The sequence below is a fragment of the Saccopteryx leptura genome, chromosome 2 (genome assembly GCF_036850995.1).
Source record: "Saccopteryx leptura isolate mSacLep1 chromosome 2, mSacLep1_pri_phased_curated, whole genome shotgun sequence".
NCBI lineage: Eukaryota > Metazoa > Chordata > Mammalia > Chiroptera > Emballonuridae > Saccopteryx > Saccopteryx leptura.
Window position 1 is genome coordinate 117,972,859 of NC_089504.1, and position 14,282 is coordinate 117,987,140.

The 14,282-nt window shown below is 40.1% G+C and overlaps 1 protein-coding gene across 1 annotated transcript in view; it reads left to right on the forward strand.

Annotated features, from left to right (window-relative positions):
* Positions 1-13,404, forward strand: part of UBE2N (ubiquitin conjugating enzyme E2 N) — a 46,415-nt gene extending 33,011 nt beyond the window's left edge. Inside the window, exons 2-4 of the mRNA XM_066368642.1 lie at positions 9,585-9,831; positions 10,015-10,155; positions 10,834-13,404. Of these exons, the coding sequence (XP_066224739.1) occupies positions 9,585-9,831; positions 10,015-10,155; positions 10,834-10,874 (429 nt within the window). The 3' untranslated portion in view covers positions 10,875-13,404. The remainder of the gene's footprint in view (positions 1-9,584; positions 9,832-10,014; positions 10,156-10,833) is intronic.
* The last annotated feature ends 878 nt before the right edge of the window (positions 13,405-14,282 follow it).

Here is a 14,282-nt window from a genome sequence, read left to right on the forward strand (position 1 = left end):
GATTAAGAAAACAAGCTCTGAGGGCAGGCTGAATAGAGCCCAGTAAGCCTGGATTTCCATCTTGGCTCTGCCATTTGCTAGCTTTGGTTGTATTCTTTAAGTGATCACTCTTCCTCACTTGTAAAATGGGTATGAGGATTAAATGAGTTAATGATACATGTAAAGTCTGCATTGGCACTGTTAGTTTTTATTGTTACTTGAGCTTCTGTTGATTTTCTGCTTATCTGGCAATAGTGCTTGATAATTACATAGAGTCCCTGACAGGAATTTATGAAGTAGTGGGGGGGGGGGGCGCGGGGAGACAGACTACAAGATAGCCTGATGTGTTTAGTGGGGCAGAAGAATTGGGGGATGGTAATCAAGGAAATTAAGGAATTCGGTTTATTTTATTTATTTATTTTAATAATTGGTTGGGTTTTTTTTTTTTTTTTTTTTTTTTTACAGAGACAGAGAGTCAGAGAGAGGGATAGATAGGGACAGACAGACAGGAATGAAGAGAGATGAGAAGCATCAATCATCAGTTTTTCATTGCGACATCTTAGTTCATTGATTGCTTTCTCATATGTGCCTTGACCACGGGCCTTCAGCGACCTTGAGTCCAAGCTGGTGAGCTTTTGCTCAAACCAGATGAGCCCGCGCTCAAGCTGGCGACCTCGGGATCTCGAACCTGGGTCCTCTGCATCCCAGTCCGACGCTCTATCCACTGCACCACTACCTGGTCAGGCAAGGAATTCAGTTTAACAGTTTTCCTTGTTAAAGACACAGTTTGTTGGTAGGATTATCAGATTTTTGTTTATTGTTGGTGATTGTATTAGCCTTAAATGCCATCCTTGGGGTGGAAGTTAATCAACTACCACAGCAGGTGTAGTAATCCTTCTCATCAGCTCTGTGTGGTAGCTAAGCATGCATGCATTTATTCATTGAACAAGCATTTATTTAGCACTTACCACCACATGCTGGTAGCTGGAGGTTCCATCTTTAAGTAGTTGAGAGTCTGAGAAGTAAACCAACAAGTTCTGTGTTAGTTACAGTAAGAAAAGTGGTGGTAATGCACAGTAAATTGGAAGTACAGGGGTGGCACTTTCAAACTAGTTCAGATCTGAGAAACAGCTTGGTTAGATACTCTCAGCCTTTCACCAGTCCCTCTCTGGCTTCCAAGTCTTTGTTCATTTTACTGAACTTAACAGGAGCATTGATCTGGTCTTGGGTGAGGGACATTAGAGCGTAGATATTTCTAGCCCAGGTCGTTTTACCCCATCTCTTGGAATATGATGTTCTTTCCTATTACTTATCCATGCAACTGGAAATAAAGCATTTCAACAAAGAGATACCTTGGTCTAAAATCTTCTAAGATTTAATCCTTGGTCAGAGACTTTGATAAAGGTTCGTCCCATTTTCCTTCTCTGAATCTTTCTGCCATATAAGAAGTCATGAGGTTTAAGTGTATGGGTGGGAGAAAAAAGAAAAAGGAAGGTATACCTTGAGAATTATTATTCTCATCTGACTTTAGGATAAGCAGTTTTTTTAAAAGTTAGTGAATTAAGGTAAAATAGCTTTTATGGGCATCAGTTTTTTCATTTGCAAAGGAAATGAGGTTGAAATAAGTAGATGATGTTTTATGTCCACTAGGGGGTAGTGTGGGCTGTAAAAAATAAAATTATTCCTCAACAATTAACATACATTTAACATTATCATGCATTTTGCCTTGTTTGAATTAATTTTTGTCCATGCAGTTTTTTTGAAATCGCTACAAGTCATTTTCAAATAGTCTTGTAATTATCAAACAAAAACATTTATGCACATCCTTGTTACAGTGATTCAGACGTTCTGGTGTTATTTTTTGAGTGGAAAATAGTGACAAAGTTTCTCTACCAAATTTTTCTCACTATATTAAATAAGTAAAATTATTCATAATGATCTGTAAGTAACATCATTATAACAGGGTGCTTTTGTGTTTTAACTGTCCTATATGATAGCAACTAGTCCCATGTGGCTGTTGAGCAGTTGAAATGTGGCTAGTTCAAATTGATGTGCTGTAAGTATAAAGTACACACTGGGTTTTGAAGAATTAGTATGGAAAAGGATTGTGAAATGTATCACTAATTTTTATATTGATTACATGTTGAAATAATACTGTTTTGAGTTACCTTTTTAATTTCAATGTGACTACTAGAACATTTAAAATAACATATGTGGCTTATGTATTTTTGTTGGGCACTTCTATAGAGAAAAACATTCATCAACCATTTTTATCATGGTGTACCTTTAGCTGGTCTTACGATTTGTTAAGTAAGTAGCATAGTTAGTAAATTGCGTGCCACTTTGGCTCTGTTACTACTCCCAACTAGACTACATACAGTCAGTTCTATAATGAGACATGTGTTCATAAAATTCACCGTGTTAAGCAAAATTGTGCAATAAAAATCCACACGGGTAAAATGTCAGGGACATGACCCTCAAAAACATTGTTGGTAACATTTTTTAAATGCCCACTCATGTATGCAGGGTGAGCTAGATGCCCTCAAGTAGTTTACAGTTGAGTGCATAATAAAAGATTGACTTTTGCTTTATTTGTAACCCCCCTCAAAGGAGCCCCTGTTTGTTAATATTTTAAAATCACTTAAAATTGGTAGTGATAAGTTGGAGTAGAAAGAGTAGGCATTAAGACATCTCTTAATTTTATAAGACATTTTTGTGATAACATGGGTGAGATGAAATAAAAGATCTACAGTTGGCATTATTAATCAGACATTGCAATTTTGTTTCCAGTAATACTCTAAATGGAGAAGAATGTAATTGCTATACAGGTGATCTGGTCTTGGGTGAGGGACATTAGCATAGATATTTCTAGCCCAGGTCGTTTTACCCCAGGTGATGTGTATGTGTTGGGTATATACAGTGACAAGTTGGACCAGCTTTTCTTTTATGTTTTTGGACCAGCTTTTCTTAACATAAATTACCACTCTTTTTCTAAGACTACTGTTTAGTTTTAGTTTATTATCTAAAATTTTATTGTACATAATTCAATTACTGCCTTACAAAATTTATACATTTTGACCTTACATTGCTTCATAACTCATACAAAAATTGTTTTTAATATATAAACAAAGTGGTCCTGGCCGGTTGGCTCAGTGGTAGAGCGTCAGCCTGGCATGCAGAAGTCCCGGGTTCGATTCCCGGCCAGGGCACACAGGAGAAGCGCCCATCTGCTTCTCCACCCCTCCCCCTCTCCTTCCTCTCTGTCTCTCTCTTCCCCTCCCGCAGCTGAGGCTCCATTGGAGCAAGGATGGCCCAGGTGCTGCTGGGGATGGATCCTCCTTGGCCTCTGCCCCAGGCGCTAGAGTGGCTCTGGTCGACAGAGCGACACCCCGGAGGGGACAGAGCATCGCCCCCTGGTGGGCAGAGCTTCGCCCCTGGTGGGCGTGCCGGGTGGATCCCGGTCGGGCGCATGCAGGAGTCTGCCTGACCAAAAAAATATATATATAAACAAAGTTATTTCTCATAGTTCTGGAGACTGGAAGTCTGAAATCATGGTACTACCTTGATTAAATGAGGGCCCTCTTCTGGGTAGTGGATTTTTCATTGTATCCTCATGTGACATAAAGGGCCACAAATAGTTAATGAACTTAAAAATGGGAAAGTCCCAGTTAATGCAGTTTAACTGACAGAGTGCCAGGTGTTAAAGTTTACTGTGGTATAATTTTGGAATTTGCTCTTTGGGGATCAATTTGATGTTTAAAGTATTTGCAGCATGAACTGCTGTTATACACATTCTGCAAGATGAGTGTTTCCTTGAAACTTAATCTTGTTGCCTCTTCCCCCTCCCCCCCCCCCCCCGTCAGAGAGAGGGATAGACAGGGACAGACAGACAGAAACGGAGAGATGAGAAGCACCAATTATTAGTTTTTCGTTGCGCGTTGCAACACCTTAGTTGTTCATTGATTTCTTTCTCATATGTGCCTTGACCGCGGGCCTTCAGCAGACCAAGTAACCCCTTGCTCGAGCCAGCGACCTTGGGTCCAAGCTGGTGAGCTTTTGCTCAAACCAGATGAGCCCTCGCTCAAGCTGGCAACCTCGGGGTCTGGAACCTGGGTCCTTGGCATCCCAGTCTGATGCTCTATACTGCGCCACTGCTGGTCAGGCATCTTGTTGTCTCTTATATTCATACTCTATTACTTCCTTTCCTACTTCTCAGTAACTAATTTCCTTAACATAGTCTATAGTGCTTTCTGTTCTGCATGGCTTACATTCTACCTGTGATCAGTCCTAGGATAGCTTTTTTTTTTTTAATTGAATTTGTTGGGGTGACACTGGTTAACAAAACAAGATTACTTTTAAATAAATAGAATGACAAAATGCAACTAAAAGTTATCTCTGTTTTTATTTAAAAAAAAACAATAAATACTTATTTAATAAATCTGGAAATTTGTATTGTGCTTTTGTTCCTAGTCTGCATTCTCTTTTAGTTGGTTGTTTATGACTAAGGCCTTCTTATGTGATCCATGTAAGTCTTTTTGCAATGTTCTCATTTGACCTTGATAGCATCTCTGCATGGGAGTAATGGTAACTACATAGATGAGGAAGCTGAGGCTCAGCAATGAAAATTACTTGCTCAAAACTATAGTTAAGTAAGTGCAATAGGAATTTGAACTTGTTCTGTCTAGACGTGAAGAAACCAAACTGTACTTCACTGTCTTTCTACCAAAGAGTAGTGTAAAACTAGAAGGAGTTTTACAGTTAATCCTGTGTGAATAGTAAGTAGCAGGAAGGATTTTATTTACTACCTAGTTTTTGCCTTTTTTTGTTTGTTTGTTTTTAGGGAAAAAAAATGTTGACACCAGCCTATGTGGATGAGACTTGTCCATTTGGTTTGGATTTTACTCTTTCTTCCTTCCGTAATTTATGCTTTGGGTTTGTTTGGGAAGTCAATGCCTTGTAGTTAAGTAATTATGCACCTCCTCATTGTATCAAAATCCGTTAGAATTTGAGAGCATATCAGACTACTTCAAAAAGTCTTCCACACCTAAAAACTTATTCTAGAATGTGTTTCAATGAGATCATATAATCTGATTAGTCTTCATGATATGTTTAATACATACATTTTTTAGAAAGATTATCTGATTTTGAGGGTGAACTGAAGATGAGGAAATGAATGCTGTGTCTGTCTCTGACAGTGTACTGAGAGTGATTTGGAAGCTATTTTGGGATATGATCTTGGAGGCCCTTCTGGCATCTTTTTATAGCTTTGAATAGAGCTGCTACTATTTTGTATAATCAGGGAGTGGTGTTTCAGAGCTCTTGGACCTCAGCTTTATCTTTTTTCCAGTCTTACTCTTTATGGCTTTCTAAAAATATAGAGACCTGGGGCAAAACAAAAGGAGGGTAGAAGTGAGGAGAGGTTAGAATTCAAGGAATTTTAGTATCCATATTTTTTATCATTCCTTTACTCCTGCTGCTCATCCTTACGGTCTTGACTTCTTTCCCTAAAAATGAAGGCTGGTCGCTGTTCTAGTTAAATATTGGAGGACTTCCCAAGATGGGAGAGGCTTCATTATTGCCTCGTGAGATTTTTAATGCTCTAAAAATGTTTTACTTTGATCCTAAAAAAATTTTGCAGAAAGTATGTAGTTTACAGGATTTTAGTTTTTCATTTGCCATTGCATTGCCACAATCAACATACAAAAAATCTAGTCTTGAAGTACTAAAGGCATTGCATTACTTTAAATAGTTATGTGTTTAACACATTTTGAGGAAGGAGTTGATTTTGTGTGTCATCTTATGACTATTTCAGTATGTGACTGTGCTGACAGAGAAATCTTTTTTTAGTATATGCACTGTAGGCTGTAGAATGAAATGGTGTAAGGTTTGTACATTTTTAAGGGAACGCCATGTAAATACATAGTATTCTCATTCATGCTCTTCATACCTGAAAGCTTACTTATATCAGTGTTCTATAAACGTTTTTGATTACACATTGCCTGTTGAAAATGTATTACTAGGCCCTGGCCAGTTGGCTCAGCGGTAGAGCGTCGGCCTAGCGTGCGGAGGACCCGGGTTCGATTCCCGGCCAGGGCACACAGGAGAAGCGCCCATTTGCTTCTCCACCCCTCTGCCGCGCTTTCCTCTCTGTCTCTCTCTTCCCCTCCCGCAGCCAAGGCTCCATTGGAGCAAAGATGGCCCGGGCGCTGGGGATGGCTCTGTGGCCTCTGCCCCAGGCGCTAGAGTGGCTCTGGTCGCAACATGGCGACGCCCAGGATGGGCAGAGCACCGCCCCCTGGTGGGCAGAGCGTCGCCCCATGGTGGGCGTGCCGGGTGGATCCCGGTCGGGCGCATGCGGGAGTCTGTCTGACTGTCTCTCCCTGTTTCCAGCTTCAGAAAAATGAAAAAAAAAAAAAAAAAGAAAATGTATTACTAATATATACAGTACACACTTTTTAAAATTTATTTATTTTTAAGTGAGAGGAGAGGAGATAGACAGATTCCCACACACATCATGGCAGGGATCCACCTGGCAATCCCTGTCGTGGCCAGTGCTTGAATCAACCGAGTTATTTTTAGTGCCTGAGGCTGACATGCTGGTACCAATGGAGCTATTTTCAGCACCCAGGGCTGATGTGCAAACCAATGGAGCCACTGGCTGTGGGAGCAGAAGAGGGAGAGAAGGGGGAGAAGAAAGGGGAGAGAAGCAGATGGTTGCTTTTCTTGTGTGCCCTGACCAGGAATTGCACCCGGAACGTTCATATGTTGGGCCAATGCACTATCCATTGAGCCAACTGGCCAGGGCCTACATGTGTTATGTTTAGTTAGTATATTGAATATTAACACTTACTTTTATTTATTTTCTTTATTATTTTTTCTTATCAGGTGAGAGGGAGGGAGGCAGAGAGACAGACTACTGATGCACCCCAACCAGGATCCAGCCAGCAACCCCCATCTGGGGCTGATGTTCTTCTGCCCATCTGGGGCCGCTGCTCTGTTGCTTGCAACCTAGCTATTTTAGTGCCTGAGGCATGGTCACAGGGCCATCCTCAGCGCCTCAGGTCAACTTGCTCATTCAAGCCATGGCTGTGGGAGGGGAAGAGAGAGAGAGAAGGAGGAGAGAGAGAGGGGTGTAAAGCAGATGGCTACTTCTCCTGTGTGCTCTGACCAGGAATCGAATCCAGGACTTCCACATGCCGGGTCAGTGCTCTACCGCTGAGCCAAGTGGCCAGGGCCAATTAACACTTTTCTAGGTAGAAATAAATTACAAAAAGAAGTTAGATTATTTCTTCCCACACCTGAGATGATGATCCTTTTTTTTCTTCCTGCAAAGTGCACATTCTGCTTTGAATAACACTGTTTTAATGTTAAAGATGAAACTCTTAAGTTTATTCCTCATTCTTTGTAATATCAAGTAGATTCATAATTCAACAAGTATTTATTGAACATCTATGGTGCCAGGCACTCTTTCAGAGACTATCTCCTTTAATGGCACTTCCATTCTGATCTAAGTGATATTTGTAACATGTTAGTAGTGTTGGGGAGATAAAGTTGGGGAGCAAGGATAGGGAGGGAGGGTGTGGAATAGGGTAGTTTGGGGCTTGCAGTTTTAAATATGGAGGCTTCACTTAAACACACACACAGAGGAACAAAGATCTTAGGAGCTGAGGAGTGAGTGAGTCTAGAAGGTTGGAGAACAGAGAAGCTAGTCTGGCTGGAACAAAGCTGGTGGGGTGGGCTTGGGGGAGGGTGAGGAAAGCATAGCTAAAGATGAGTAAGAGATGGGTGGAGTGAAAGGATTCTGTAAAGCTATGGGGGCATTATAAGGACTTTGATTTTAAAAATCAGTGGAATACAGACTTGGGAGGGAGAGGGGAGCAAGATCAGAAGCAGAGTGAACAAGTTAGGAGACTACTGCAGTATGCCTGATGAGAGCTTGTAGTGGCTTGAATCTGATGTGTGGCAGTGGAGTAGTAAGCAGTCCAATCATGAGGAGATTTCAAAGTTCAAGCTATCAATTTGCTGATCAGATTACATGTGCGGGGTATGAAAGAAAAGATGGTCAATAGAAGGATGGATTTATGGAAAGCTTTTGGGGTAGGAACAGGTTGAGGGTGGAGTCATGCTAAGTTTCAAGTGTTTATTAGACATTCAAGAGAAGCTGTCAAGCAGGTGATTATGGATAAAAGAAGAGGCATGAATAGGGAGAAATCTGTACTGGATATGATTTTGGAGAGACTTCAGCATGTACAGAATGCATTTAGTACTTAAATTTATTGTGCTAGGTGAGATCACTATGGAAATGTACAGAGAAGAGGCCCTAGGACAGAGTCCTGGCACACTTCAGCATTTGGGTGTTGGGGAGATTAGGGAAGAACCAGCTAGGGGGTTGCTGCCAGACAGATAGGAAGAGAGCCTGGAAAGTGTGGCTATAAGAGGCTGGATGAAACCTTGCAAGGAGGGCAGACCAGCTGGGTAAGGTGTTGCACTTAGTAAGGTGAAGTAAGATGAAGATTAAACATTGGCCATTTCATTTAACCATGGTGACTTCAACAAGCACTTAGTGGCTAAGCCTGATTGGAAAACTGTGTTCAAGATAAGAGGGGAGGAGTTTGGAGACTAGCAAGTACAGATAACTTTCAAAGAGGACAATGCCATGGGGCCATAGTCTTGGGTTAGGTCAAGGTCAGCTTCTCTTATTGGGAGAAATTCCAGCAAGTTTGTACAGTTTAGATAAAGAGCCACTAAAAATAGAAAAACTGATGATTCAGGAGAGGAAAGAGATGGATGATAGAGAAATGTCCTTTAGTAAGTGAGGAGTTGAAGTTTTAGTGCTCAAGAGGAGAGGTTGGCCTTAGCCCAGAGTGACAGTTATTTCATCCAGAGTGACAGGAGGAAAGGCAGAGCACAGGTGTGGGTAGGTGTGCAAATACTGCAGTGAGAGTTTCAGGCAGGTTTGGTTTTCTCATGAAATATTGAAAGCAGAGTCATCAGCCAAAACTGAGGATGAAGATGGAGATGTTGGCGGTTTGAAGAAAGGAGGAAGAATGTTATAGTTTTTTAGGAGAGTGGGAGAAGGATGGAAAAGAGACCTAATATGATAGTTGGAGATTGGTAGGGGTCCCTTTAAGTTTCATCATCGATCTTAGAGACTTAATTGGCATGGCTGTGTATATTTCTCTAGACCTGATAAGGAGAGGAGGTATTCAATGGCTTTAAAACTAATTTTTAAACTGCTTATTAGTTTTGGTAGTTTTAAACAGGGCAAGTTGCCTTAGCTATGTGATAATCCCACTGTTATTTTCTCTCCCCTACCCTTAGTATAAAATCAGTTTCACTAGCCTAATTTATCATCAACGTATTTGTAGGCGGTGTTGCTGGAATGTATGTCCTCAGTATTTACTTGCATTACATTCAACTGACTGGTTATTTAAATTGACTTTTTCTTGAATTTGTGTTTTATAAGCTATATAAAAACTCCACCAGGATAGTGGAGAGATTCAATTATGTTCAGTTTTAAGAGATGAACTTCTAATTTTTATTTTGGTGTTTAGCTGTAAATGACATTTTTGTTTCACAAATGTGTTAACATTTTTGTTTTGTAGGAAACTCAGCGTTTGCTGGCAGAACCAGTTCCCGGCATTAAAGCAGAACCAGATGAGAGCAACGCCCGTTATTTTCATGTGGTCATTGCTGGCCCCCAGGATTCCCCCTTTGAGGGAGGGACTTTTAAACTTGAACTATTCCTTCCAGAAGAATACCCGATGGCAGCACCTAAAGTACGTTTCATGACCAAAATTTATCATCCTAATGTAGACAAGTTGGGAAGAATATGTTTAGATATTTTGAAAGGTAAGTGTACCTTTATCATTATATGCTGTTAAGATTTCTTCATTTTCTCTTAAGCATTGTATATTAAGAATCTGTAGTCATAATCTTGCCTTATCTAAAGACTATAGAAGTCTGTGGGAAGGAAATGCAGCAGTTCTGGCTGTTTTTTAATGCTTGATCATTCTGGGCCTGTTGCCTTCATAGATAAGTGGTCCCCAGCACTGCAGATCCGCACGGTTCTGCTATCGATCCAGGCTTTGTTAAGTGCTCCCAATCCAGACGACCCGTTAGCAAATGACGTAGCCGAGCAGTGGAAGACCAACGAAGCCCAGGCCATAGAAACAGGTATTTGATACTCCTTCTCTTTCATACTACTTCTGCTTTTAAAAACACATTTGTGCTACCTTTTAAACAACATTTTTAGTGTCTTAACAAGAAAAAAAAATATATCAAAAGGAACAAATCAGATCTGCTTATAATATGTAAATAAATATTTTAACAAAAGATCTTCGCACTCCATCTTATGATCTACTATGTGACCCCATCTTTAAAGACAATATATAATTAGAAGATCTTGGACTCTTGCATAACCACACCCAATTTAACAAATAGTGTATGTCTCACATTCATCTAGCAAATAAGTAAAGAGAATGGAAAACTTTTGAACTTGTTTTGCAATTCATTTAGTTAAATTACGTTAGTTTATATAACTAGGGAGTTTGAAATCAATAAACTGCTTTTTCAGATCATAACAAAATTAGTGGGCGGCACTATATATCTAAAGATGGAGGCAACAAAAGGAGACAACTCTTCTCATCCTGTTGAATTTATAGAACTTTTGGTAATTAGACATATAGACAGTCTTTCTGCTCTGATCCAGATGATAGAAAATGGCATGGATTTAAGAGATTACAGCAGGACATTTCCACAATTAACTTCGTGTTTGCCTACATTTTATAGAGCTTGGAAAGTAACATAGTGAACTAAGTAAAATAATAATTGCATGTTTGTTTTTGTCTGCAGCTAGAGCATGGACTAGGCTATATGCCATGAATAATATTTAAATCGATCTGATCAAGTGTGCATCACTTCTCCTGTTCTGCCAAGACTTCTTCTTTTTTTGTTTGCATTTAATGGACACAGTCTTAGAAACATTACAGAATAAAAGCCCAGACATCTTCAGTCCTTTGGTGATTAAATACACATTAGCAAATCTGTGTCTTGTCCTGATTCACTGTAATAAAGCATGAGCAGAGGCTAGAAGTATCATCTGGATTGTTGTGAAACGTTCAAAAGCAGTGTGGCCCCTCTCTGCTTTTATTCATTGCTCCCATCATGGTTTAAGTATAAAGCACTGTGAATGAAGGTAGTTGTCAGGGTTAGCTGCAGGGGTGTGGGTGTTTCTCTTTTTTTTTTTTTTTTTTTGAGGGGGGAGGTAGTTTTATTTTAATTGTATGGGCTCCTTTCCCCCTTTTTATGGTGATCTAATTGCATTGGTTAAAAGCAGCTAACCAATTCTTTAGAATATGCTCTCTAGCCAAGTCTAACTTTATTTAGACACTGTAGATGACAAGCTTGATTGTTTGAACCAAAATGGGAACATTAAACATCACGGCCCTCACTAATAACATTGTGACTTTGCTGTCAAATGTAGTATCCTCCCTTCAAGAAAAAGCTTGTGACCATTTTGTACGGCTTGTCTGGAAAGTTCTGTAAATCTTATGTTTTAGTAAAATATTTTTTGTTATTCTACTTTGCCTTTGTACAGTTTATTTTACTGTGTTTATTTCATTTTCCCAATGTGACAATCGTATTTAAAAATTAAAACTTATGAAACATTCTGTTTTAGTCTTGACCATCTGACAAGTTGAATAGCAAGAGTTGGATTATGCCAGTTTTTCTCTTCACTGATCCAAATTTGTGTTAAGGTATCATTGAATAGAGTATTTTTAAGCTGGCCCTGAGCATGTGTAAAGCATCCATATCTAACATTTTTTTTACTTCCTAGAAATTTGAAATAAATGTTTGTGTTGTCTGGTTAGCTAGACAATTTTTGGTGTCTTGCCACAGTGTTTGAAAATTACTGTACATGAGAGTCCCAGCAGAGCAGCTGTGTGAGGACTTTGCATAGGACTTTCAGATGTGCCACATTTGTGACAGGCATCTGGGTTATGACCCTTCTCTTAGTTCTTGTCTGAAAACTTCACATGACCACTGATGTGTTAACTTCAGTATGATAACCATTTGGGGTTTGCTGGGGACTTCGAGGAAATCCCAAGCTACCAGTTTGCAGAAGTGTCATCAAAAAGGCTTCTTCATTTGAGAGCATCAAATCCTCAATTACTTATTTTCATCCCTCCAGTACTTGCTATGGGAGCTCCATTTATGAGAGTAAATTTTTTCTGCATTGACAGAGTTTTCCCCCCATAAAGCTGGTTTTTCCCATCCCTCTCCATATCTAATTCCTGATTGTTGTTATTTTTCAGTCATCAGTGTAGACAGTCCTAAGTATGTATATGTTAATCTACGGGTTGGAGTCCTTGTCTCTTGCATTTTTAAGGTAATAAATATTATAGCCCATCTGAGTTTCCCCCATTCTTAATCTCATAATTTTTGGAGTTTCTTCAGAATGTGGTGTATTTTATTGTGCTCCTATGTAAGATGAATTATCTATTAAAATTATGTTTTCAACATACAAAAGTTTTTGATGAGTGGTAACTGGTATCCTACTAAATAAATGCATTACTTGCAAAACAAATACACATTTAATTCAGAATAAAATTGTTCATAACCCAAGTATTATAACTTAAAAGACTATTAAAGCAGTTATTTATAACAATTCTTCGGCTGTTTAGAGAAAATCTTGCAACTAAGGAAACCAGCCCAGTCTGGGGCCAAAAGGAATGATCAGCTTTATTTATCACTGGTGCCACTGCTCATGGTGATAGTCTCCTGTAGTGATGGTTATAACATTACACACTTAAATCTGTTGCACTATAAAAATCTGTCTAAAATGGGACTGATGTCTTAAGTTTGTGAGAGAAGTACTGAGACGGAATAATTCAGTTTTCATTTCAAGTACATTAATTCCTAATTTCATGGTATCATGTTTTTTCCTGTGTAATTTTGAGTTCGAATTGTTTGGTGAAATCTGCTTTTTTGAGCACTGGGTTGAAATGAGCCAGTGTGACCACTGACCTTTTGCAGGATTTGAGAGTCTCTGACGGTGGCCAAAGTAGAGTTCACAGCTATGTCTGGCTTCTGGGCCTATTTTTCTTGGCCCGTACAATGTGGTTGGTTAACGTTATTAAAGATTGAGAGATTTACATGAAAATCCAGAATTTTGGAAATGATCTGAGTATCTGGCAACAGAGGAAAGAAATGGCCCACTTTTGTGCATGGCACCTGCTGGGAGCTCCCTAACAAGGGCTTGTCCTTTTCCCCAGTGACTCTCTGAGTGGCTTGAGTTTCCCCAACCCTCCAACCCACCTGCTCCTTTATGTAGTTCTGTTCCCTTGTAAGACTTTGACTTTGTAACTTCTAAGCTTAAGGAAACAGTTAATTTATTTGACAAATAAAAGTATTTAAAATGTGCTCAGGACTGTACTACTTGGGGTGATAGGTAAATGAGAATGGCATGGAGCTTGCTTTCCCTCACAACTTCCTAATCTAGTAAGGGAGGAGGACATGGAGAACAGTACTAGCAGCTTGTCCTGGAGTAGGGAAGCACTTGGGAGGGGCTGCTGCTCTGTATTCCAGCTGGATGAACACCTCCAACCTCCAGGCAGGGGGAATCTGGGCGTGCAAAGCCCTGGGGGTAAGGGAAAGAATCTGCGTATGTTGATATAGTGTCTTTTTTTTTTTTTTTTTAACTTAGAGGCAGGGCTGCAGAGATAGACTGCATGTCCCCCAAGCAGGATCCACCAGGATCTACCCAGCAAGCCCCCTACAGGATGATGCCCTGCCCATCTGGGGCTGCTGCTCTGTTGCTTGGCAACCAAGTTTATTTCAGCACCTGAGGCCATCCTCAGTGTTCAACTTGCTCGAACTGAGCCATGGCTGTAGGAGATGGAGAAAGAGGAGGGGAAAGGGTGGAAAAGCAGATGGTCGCTTCTCCTGTGTGCCCTGACTGGGAATCGAACCCAGGACATCCACATGCTGGGCCTATGACAGCCCACTCTGCCTGTTCATAAACTTTTCTGAAACCCTGAGATGTTGATACGAGCTCTGTGTTAATTGATTTTTAAATTTTGTTGTAGTCTACTTGGCTATTTGGTTCCACAGTAGTTCCCTCAGAGGCAGCCTGATAAGGTCTTTATCTGAAGTATGTAGAACGTAAACCCTACTCTAGACCAAGAACATACTGGTACTTTAATCCATAAATTCAGAAGCATTTTAAAAATAAGAAATACAGGCATGACCTGTGGTGTTGCAGTGGATAAAGCTGAGGTTGCTGGTTCAAAACCTGGACT